Raw genomic sequence first — 10,000 nt, forward strand, 5'->3', positions numbered from 1 at the left:
CCTCATTTTGTGGGCAGTGAGCACATAGCCTGTCTTCTCTTGAGAGCCATGTCTGCCTACGGCGGCCTTTCTCAATAGCAAGGCTATGCTCAATGAGTTTGTACATAGTCAAAGCTTTCATTAATTTTGGGTCAGTCACAGTGGTCAGGTATTCTGCCGCTGTGTACTCTCTGTGCAGGGCCAAATAGCATTCTAGTTTGCTCAGTTTTTTTGTTAATTCTTTCCAATGTGTCAAGTAATTATCTTTTTGTTTTCTCATGATTTGTTTGGGTCTAATTGTGTTGCTGTCCTGGGGCTCTGTGGGGTGTGTTTGTGTTTGTGAACAGAGCCCCAGGACCAGCTTGCTTAGGGGACTCTCCTCCAGGTTCATCTCTCTGTAGGTGATGGCTTTGTTATGGAAGTTTTGGGAATCCCTTCTTTTTAGGTGGTTGTAGAATTTAACAGCTCTTTTCTAGATTTTGATAATTAGCATGAATCGGCCTAATTCTGCTCTGTATGCATTATTTGGTGTTTTACGTTGTACACAGAGGATATTTTTGCAGTATTCTGCATGCGTGATCTCAATTTGCTGTTTGTCCCATTTGATTCATTATTGGTTGGTGAGCGGACCCCAGACCTCAGAACCATAAAGGGCCAATCTATAAATGATTCCGGTTTTTTAATGTTATCCTCACTAATAATCCTGATAGGTATAGTAGTCTGGTGTTTTCTGTTAATGCTGTCAGTTTGATCTCCTCTGTCAAAGATGCTTGGACCCCTTTGATATTTTCAGTGGTATTGTTAACATAAAGAAAAGTAGATTTAGGAACAGGTTCAGCCCCCTGGGTCGACCGTGATCTGGCAAAGTTACTCCACCTCAAGAATTGCATTTGGCCAAAGGCTCGGCATACTCAGGCTGACTGGCTCTTGTTCAGGCAAATGAGAAATAAGTGTGCTCAGGCTACCCGGAAGGCCAAAGTTAGTTGCTTTAATAAGGAGCAGTTCTCTCTCTCTGTGGGTCTAAACCCAAGAAGTTCTGGAAAACAGTTAAAGACCTGGAGAATAAATCCTCCTCCTCACAGCTGCCCATGTCCCTTAATGGACATTCCTGGGAACAGGCCCAAATCCCCGTGATTTGCGTGAAGAGAAGGCGGAGAAAAAGGGGCCGAAGGGCAGACAGCCTTCTGAGAATTCGTAGGTGATCGAATAAACCCCCACTTATTTCCATTCTGGAAAATAAATAGATGACCTACGTGGAAGTTTAAACTACCTACGGGGTGGCAGGGTAGCCTAGTGGTAAGAGTGTACAGGCGGCAGGGTAGCCTAGTGGTTAGAGTGTAGGGGCGGCAGGTAGCCTAGTGGTTAGAGTGTAGAGGAAGCATTGTAGCCTAGTGGTTAGAGTGTAGAGGCGTCAGGGTTGAGTGTGGAGGTGGCAGGTAGACAAGTAGTTAGAGTGTAGAGGCGGCAAGGTAGCCTAGTGGTTAGAGTGTGGAGGTGGCAGGTAGACAAGTGGTTAGAGTGTAGAGGCGGCAGGGTAGCCTAGTGGTTAGAGAGTAGAGACGGCTGGGTAGCCTAGTGGTTAGAGTGTAGAGGCGGCAGGGTGGCCTAGTGGTTAGAGTGTAGAGGCGGCTGGGTAGCCTAGTGGTTAGAGCGTAGGACTAGTAACCAAACGTTGCTAGTTCAAACCCCTGACAAGGTACAAATCTGTCGTTCTGCCCCCTGAACAAGGCAGTTAACCCACTGTTCCTAAGCCGTCATTGAAAATAAGAATTGGTTCTTAACTGACTTGCCTGGTTAAATAAAGGTAAAAAAAAAAAAAAATAATTCAATATTATTGTGTGCCTCACGGAGTTGTGGCTGAACAACGACCCAATCATCATACAGCTGGCTGGTTATACGATGTACCGGCAGGATAGAACAGCGGCGTCTTGTCAGACTATGTATTTTTGTAAATAACAGCTGGCGCACGATATCTAAGGAAGTCTATTGCTCGCCTGAGGTAGAGTATCTCATGTTAAACTGTAGACCACACTATCTACCTAGACAGTTTTCATCTGTATTTTTCGTAGCTGTTTACATACCATCACAGACTGAAGCTGGCACTAAGACAGCATTGAATGAGCTCTATTCCGCCATAAGTAAACAAGAAAACGCTCACCCAGAGGCGGAGCTCCTAGTAGCCGGGGACTTTAATGCAGGGAAACTTAAATCCATTTTACCAAATTTCTATTAGCATGTTAAAAGTAAAACCAGTGGAGAAAAAAACTCTGGGCCACCTTTACTCCACACACTGAGATGCATATAAAGTTCTCCCTCACCCTCCATTTGGCAAATCTGACAATAATTATATTCTCCTGATTCTCGCTTATAAGCAAAAATTCAAGCAGGAAGCACCAGTGACTTGATCAATAAAAAAGTGGTCAGAGGAAGCAGATGCTAAGCTATAGGACTTTTGTTTTGCACAGACTGGAATATGTTCCAGGATTCCTCATTGGCTTAATCAAGTAGTGCATCGATGACGTCGTCCCCACATTGACCGTACGTACACACCCCAACCATTAGCGATGGATTACAGGCAACATCCACACTGAGCTAAAGGCTAGAGCTGCTGCTTTCAAGGAGCGGGACACTAATCCGGAAGCTTTTAAGAAATTCCGCTATGCCCCCTGACAAACTCTCAAGCAGGCAAAGCGTCAATACAGGACTAAGATCGAATGGTACTACACCGGCTCTGACGATCGTCAGATGTGGCAGGGCTTGCAAACCATTACAGACTACAAAAGGGAAGCACAGCCGAGAGCTGCCCAGTGACACGAGCCTATCAGACGAACTAAACCATTTTTATGCTCGCTTCAAGGCAAACACTGACACATGCATGACAGCATCAGCTGTACCAGAAGACTGTGTGATTATGCTCTCCTCGGCCGATGTGAGTAAGACCTTTAAACAGGTCACAAGGCCACAGGGCCAGACGGATTACCAGGACGTGTACTGCGAGCATGCTCTGACCAACTGGCAAGTGTCTTCACTGACATTTTCAACCTCTCCCTGTCCGAGGGAGAGGTTGAAAAGGAGCTCCTGAAGTGTGCCTCTATCATTGCCAAGCCTATCTCTGACCTTTTTAACCTGTCTCTCCTTTCTGGGGAAGTTTCCATTGCTTGGAAGGTAGGCAAGAATCGTCATTTATTTAAAGATCAAGCTGATCCTAACTGTTATAGGCCTATTTCTATTTTGCCCTGTTTATCAAAAGTGTTGGAAAAACTTGTCAATATCAACTGACTGGCTTCCTTGATGTCTGTAGTATTTTCTCTGGTATGCAATCTGGTTTCCACTCAGGTTATGGATGTGTCACTGCAACCTTAAAGGTCCTCAATGATGTCACCATTGCCCTTTATTTTAAGCAATGTTGTGCTGCTATTTGTGTTGACTTGGCCAAAGCTTTTGATACGGTAGACCATTTCATTCTTGTGGGAAGGCTAAGGAGTATTGGTTGTCTCTGAAGGGTCTTTGGCATGGATTGCTAACTACCTCTCTCAAAGAGTGCAGTGTATGAAGTCAGAACATCTGCTGTCTTACCCACTGCCTAAGGGAGTACCCCAAGGCTCGATCCTAGGCCCCACGTTCTTCTAAATTTACATCAACAACATAGCTCAGGCAATAGGAAGCTCTCTCATCCATTTAAATGCAGATGATACAGTCTTATACTCAGCTGGTCGCTCCACAGATTTTGTGTAAAATGCTCTACAACAAAGCTTTATTTGTGTCCAACAAGCTTTCTCTAACCTTAACCTTGTTCCGAACACCTCCAAAACAAAAGTTATGTGGTTTGGTAAGAAGAATGGCCCTCTCCCCACAGGTGTGATTACTACCTCTGAGAGTTTAGAGTACATCGGAATATGGCGAGACGGTACACATGGTACACTATCCTTTTCTCAGCACATATCAAACCTGCAGGCTAAGGTTAAATCTAGACTTGGTTTCCTCTATCGTAATCGCTCCTCCTTCATGCCAGCTGCCAGACTAACCCTGATACAGATGACCGTCCTACACATGCTATATTACGAAGACGTAATTTATATATCGACAGGTAGAGCGGCTAGATGTTCTTTACTATTCGGCCATCAGATTTGCCACCAATACTCCTTATACAGTGCCTTGCAAAAGTATTCATCCCCCTTGGCGTTTTTCCTATTTTGTTGCATTACAACCTGTAATTTAAATGGATTTTTATTGGGATTTCATGTAAAGGACATACATAAAATAGTACAAATTGGTGACGTGAAATTTTAAAAAGTAACTTGTTTAAAAAAAATCTAAAAAACAAAGAACGCAAAAGTGGTGTGTGTATATGTATTCACCCCCTTTGCTTTATGGAAGAGTGTCCAAAAAAATCCATTGCTTAAAGAAAAACAAACACATTTGGAGGTCGCCAAAAGGCATGTGGGAGATTCCCCAAACATATGGAAGAAGGTACTCTGGTTAGAAGAGACTAAAATGTAGCTTTTTGGCCATCAAGGAAAATGTCTGGCGCAAACCCAACAACATGAAGCATGGTGGTGGCAGCATCATGCTGTGGGGATGTTTTTTATCAGTAGGGACTGGGAAACTGGTCAGAATCGAAGGAATGATGGATGGCGCTAAATTCTTGAGGGAAACCTGTTTAAGTCTACCAGAGATTTGAGGCTGGGACGGAGGTTCACCTTCCAGCAGGACAATAACTCTAAACAAACTGCTAAAGCAACACTCAAGTGGTTTAATGGGAAACATTTATGGCCTAGTCAAAGCCCAGACCTCAATCCAATTGAGAATCTGTGGTACGACTTACAGATTTCTGTACACCAGCGGAACCAATCCAACTTGAAGGAGCTGGAGCAGTTTTGCCTTGAAGAATGGGCAAAAATCCCAGTGGCTAGATGTGCCAAGCTTATAGAGACATACAAGAGACTTGCAGCTGTAATTGCAGCAAAAGGTGGCTCTACAAAGTGGGGGGGTAGTTAAGAGCACTCAAGTTTTTTGTCTTCTTTCTTGTTTGTTACACAGATTGTCTCTCAGCTTTGTGGCACTGATGTTTAGGCCGAGGTTTGTATCGTTTTTTGTGTGCTCTAGGGCAACGGTGTCTAGATGGAATTTGTATGCGTTGTCCTGGCAACTGGACCTTTTTTGGACACCATTATTTTTTGTCTTACTGAGATTTACTGTCAGGGCCCAGGTCTGTCAGGGCCCAGGTCTGTCAGGGCCCAGGCCTGTCAGGGCCCCATTTCTGTCAGGGCCCCAGGTCTGTCAGGGCCCAGGTCTGTCAGGGCCCCAGGTCTGTCAGGGCCCAGGTCTGTCAGGGCCCAGGTCTGACAGGGCCCAGGTCTGACAGGGCCCAGGTCTGTCAGGGCCCAGGTCTGTCAGGGCCCAGGTCTGACACAAACTGTGCAGAAGATCTAGGTGCTGCTGTAGGTCCTCCTTGGTTGGAGCTAGGAACACAAGCATTTCGCTACACCCGAAATAACATCTGCTAAATATGTGTGTGTGACCAATACAATTTAATTTGATTTGATGGTGTGCAAGGTGAATACGTGGTCTGCCGTACTGTACTTTGGTAAAAAAAAAACAATTTGACATTTGCTCAGTACATTGTTTTTACTGAGAAAATGTATGAGTCTGTTGTTAATGATAATGCAGAGGATTTTCCCAAGGTTGCTGTTGACGCATATCCCACGGTAGTTATTGGGGTCAGATTTGTCTCCACTTTTGTGGATTGGGGTGATCAGTCCTTGGTTCCAAATATTGGGGAAAAAGCCAGAGCTAAGGATGATGTTAAAAAGTTTAATTATAGCCAATTGCAATTTGTGGTCTATATATTTTATCATTTCATTGAGGATACCATCAACACCACAGGCCTTTTTGGGTTGGAGGGTTTTTATTTTGTCCTGTAACTCATTCAATGTAATTGGAGAATCCAGTGGGTTCTGGTCGTCTTTAATAGGTGATTCTAAGATTTGTATTTGATCATGTGTATGTTTTTGCTGTTTGTTCTTTGTTATAGAGCCAAAAAGATTGGAGAAGTGATTTATCTCCGTTTTGGATCGATAACTCTTCATGTTGTTGTTTGTTTAGTGTTTTCCAATTAGCCCAGAAGTGGGTAGATTCTATGGATTCTTCACTTACATTACACAGATTTCTGGCGTGCTGTTCCTTCTTTTTCCGTAGTGTATTTCTGTATTGTTTTAGTGATTCACCATAGTGAAGGCGTAGACTCAGGTTTTCTGAGTCTGTATGTTTTTGGTTTGGATAAGTTTCTCACTCTCTCAATCATCTGACCTCTGCTTCTCCCTCATTTAGAAAGAGAAGACCTGTGAAAACATCCCCATGGAGCCAGTAGTGTTTGAGAAGATGAAGTTGGTGAGTTTGAAAGTGTGTACAGTATTCTACAAAATATCTTCTATTCTAGGTTTGGTATTTATTTGTCTTCAGTTATTCATGCTGTCTTTGTTGTTGACTCTTTCAGAAGAGAGAAAACAGCCCAAAGACACAGACCCAGTCTCCATCTATCTCAGACCTCCTAGGACTTGGTATCAGTACACCTCTCTACACATACAAATAGATTTGGTCAATATCTGTAGCAACATTGGCCTGGTCCTATATCTGTTTGTGCTCTTGCCAACCCAATAATTAATGGTAAAGTCAAACACGACAAGGAGTTGACGAGAGCACAAACAGGCCATCTAAATAGTACTGACGTGTCCAAAAACTCACGCTCTCTCTCTCTGTCTCTCTCTCTCTCTCTCTCTCTCTCTCTCTCTCTGTCTCTCTCTCTCTGTCTCTCTCTCTCTCTCTCTCTCTCTCTCTCTGTCTCTCTCTCTCTCTGTCTCTCTCTCTCTCAATTCAATTCAATTCAATTCAAGGGCTTTATTGGCATGGGAAACATGTGTTAACATTGCCAAAGCAAGTGAGGTAGACAACATACAAAGTGAATATATAAAGTGAAAAACAACAAAAATTAACAGTAAACATTACACAAACAGAGGTTTCAAAACAGTAAAGACATTACAAATGTCATATTATATATATATATACAGTGTTTTAACAATGTACAAATGGTTAAAGGACACAAGATAAAATATATAAGCATAAATATGGGTTGTATTTACAATGGTGTGTGTTCTTCACTGGTTGCCCTCTCTCTCTGTCTCTCTCTCTCTCTCGCTCTCTCTCTCTGTCTCTCTCTCTCTCTCTCTCTCTCTCTGTCTCTCTCTCTCTCTCTCTTTCTCTGTCTCTCTCTCTCTCTCTCTCTCTCTCTCTCTCTCTCTCTGTCTCTCTCTCTCTGTCTCTCTCTCTCTCTCTCTCTCTCTCTCTCTCTGTCTCTCTCTCTCTCTCTCTGTCTCTCTCTCTCTCTCTCTCTCTCTCTCTCTCTCTCTGTCTCTCTCTCTCTCTCTCTCTCTCTCTCTCTCTCTCTCTCTCTCTCTCTCTCTCTCTCTCTCTCTCTCTCTCTCTCTGTCTCTCTCTCTCTCTCTCTCTCTCTCTCTCTCTCTCTCTCTCTCTCGATCTCTCACTCTCCCCTCTCTCTCTCTCTCTCTGTCTCTCTCAATCTCTCTCTCTCTCTCTCTCTCTCTCTCTCTCTGTCTCTCTCTCTCTGTCTCTCTCTCTCTCTCTCTCTCTCTCTCTCTCTCTCTCTCTCTGTCTCTCTCTCTCTCTCTCTGTCTCTCTCTCTCTCTGTCGCTCTCTCTCTCTCTCTGTCTCTCTGTCTCTCTCTCTCTGTCTCTCTCTCTCTCTCTCTCTCTCTGTCTCTGTCTCTCTCTCTCTCTCTCTCTCTCTCTGTCTCTCTCAATCTCTCACTCTCCCCTCGCTCTCTCTCTCTCTCTGTCTCTCTCGATCTCTCACTCTCCCCTCGCTCTCTCTCTCTATGTCTCTCTCGATCTCTCACTCTCCCCTCGCTCTCTCTCTCGCTCTCTCTCTGTCTCTCTCGATCTCTCACTCTCTCCTCTCAATTTCATTCAATTCAAAAAGCTTTATTGGCATGGGAAAAATATGTTAACATTGCCAAAACAAGCAAAAAGTTCCAAATTAATAAATCTCTCTCTCTGTCTCTCTGTCTCTCTGTCTGTGTGTTTCAGACGCTCCTGCTCCTCATGCTGTTGTATCTAATGGTAGATCCAGCCCTGGAGAGAGGGGGTGTCCTGCGGCGGCTAACCCAGCTACGATGCATTCTGACCTGAATCTATTCAGCCCCCTGCCTGCCTCCTCCACCACCTCCACCAAGACCACAGTGAGATTCAGAGAGAGGGACCAGTTATACACAGACAGATTGACAAACAAACAGACAGACACACTAACCTGTGTGACAATCTTTCCTCTCTCCAGCCGGTGGGTAGCTCCATGCCCAGGGGTTGTGTGGCTGCGTCGGTACCCGAGAACCTCAGCCTGTTCCTGGACTCAGCACCCAGACAGGAGGGCTCTAGGACAAAGATGTCTAAGGACTCCATCCTCTCCCTCTACGCAACCACACCCACATGGCACCAGAACCTGGCTGCACGAGGTAAGAGAAGTGGTGGTCACTGTGTTGATCATCTTTGATGTCCTTGGACTGTAAATGAACCTAGGTTATGGTATTCTATGGCTACATTAGTGGCTCAACTGTGTTTCTTCTGTCGGTATAGGTTTGTACCTCCAGCTGATTTTGAGTAGAAGTGGTCACTATTGTTTTTTCGTAACTGTCCTTTACCAACGGTCATTTTTAATCAAGTCTAATGATAGTTCACAGAACTACCAACTTTTACCCTTAAACAGTAGCAAACATTTATTTTATCTCCAGCTGGCCTGTACATGAACCCAGCTCAGCTGGGCTACTACGGATCATACCATTCCCTGGCCACGCAGGGGGGGGCGATGGGAGGAGGCATGATCACATCACACTCCATGATGGCCCTGAGTGGTCAGCAGCAGAACGGTGTGATGGGAGGACAGCAGAATGGAATGGTACTAGCACAGCAGAATGGAATGGTACCAGCACAGCAGAATGGAATGGTACCAGCACAGCAGAATGGAATGGTACTAGCACAGCAGAATGGAATGGTACCAGCACAGCAGAATGGAATGGTACTAGCACAGCAGAATGGAATGGTACCAGCACAGCAGAATGGAATGGTACTAGCACAGCAGAATGGAATGGTACTAGCACAGCAGAATGGAATGGTACTAGCACAGCAGAATGGCTTTATGGCTCAACAGGGTGTCATGGGGCAAGCAGTCAACACATCCCCGTTCCTGGTAGGAGTGCCCCACAACATGATTGCTCAGCAGCAAAGCATCATGGGAGCTCAGCAGAAAGGTATGATGGGAGCTCAGCAGAACGGCATGATGGGAGCTCAGCAGAACGGCATGATGGGAGCTCAGCAGAACGGCATGATGGGAGCTCAGCAGCAAAGCATCATGGGAGCTCAGCAGAACGGCATGATGGGAGTTCCGCAGAACGGCATGATGGGAGCTCATCAGAACGATATGATGGGAGCTCAGCAGAACGGCATGATGAGAGCTCAGCAGAACGATACGATGGGAGCTCCGCAGAATGGCATGATGGGAGTTCAGCAGAACGGCATGATGGGGGCTCAGCAGAACGGCATGATGGGAGCTCAGCAGCAAAGCATCATGGGAGTTCAGCAGAACGGCATGATGGGAGTTCCGCAGAACGGCATGATGGGAGCTCATCAGAACGATATGATGGGAGCTCAGCAGAACGGCATGATGGGAGCTCAGCAGAACGATACGATGGGAGCTCCGCAGAACGGCATGATGGGAGTTCAGCAGAACGACATGATGGGGGCTCAGCAGAACAGCGTTATGGGAGCACAGCAGAACGGCATGATGGGAGCTCAGCAGAACGGCATGATGGGAGCTCAGCAGAACGGCATGATGGGAGCTCCGCAGGACGGCATGATGGGAGCTCAGCAGAGCGGCATGATGGGGGCTCAGCAGAACGGCATGATGGGGGCTCAGCAGAACGGCATGATGGGAGCTCAGCAGAACGGCATGATGG

The 10,000-nt window shown here is 45.6% G+C and overlaps 1 protein-coding gene across 1 annotated transcript in view; it reads left to right on the forward strand.

Moving 5' to 3' along the window:
• LOC139392263 (small ArfGAP2) overlaps positions 1-10,000 on the forward strand; it is a 40,307-nt gene that overhangs the window by 28,211 nt on the left and 2,096 nt on the right. The window contains exons 5-10 of the mRNA XM_071140119.1: positions 6,310-6,369; positions 6,476-6,539; positions 8,082-8,233; positions 8,329-8,503; positions 8,780-9,015; positions 9,151-9,391. Of these exons, the coding sequence (XP_070996220.1) occupies positions 6,310-6,369; positions 6,476-6,539; positions 8,082-8,233; positions 8,329-8,503; positions 8,780-9,015; positions 9,151-9,391 (928 nt within the window). The remainder of the gene's footprint in view (positions 1-6,309; positions 6,370-6,475; positions 6,540-8,081; positions 8,234-8,328; positions 8,504-8,779; positions 9,016-9,150; positions 9,392-10,000) is intronic.

The sequence above is a fragment of the Oncorhynchus clarkii genome, chromosome 32 (genome assembly GCF_045791955.1).
Source record: "Oncorhynchus clarkii lewisi isolate Uvic-CL-2024 chromosome 32, UVic_Ocla_1.0, whole genome shotgun sequence".
Lineage (NCBI taxonomy): Eukaryota > Metazoa > Chordata > Actinopteri > Salmoniformes > Salmonidae > Oncorhynchus > Oncorhynchus clarkii.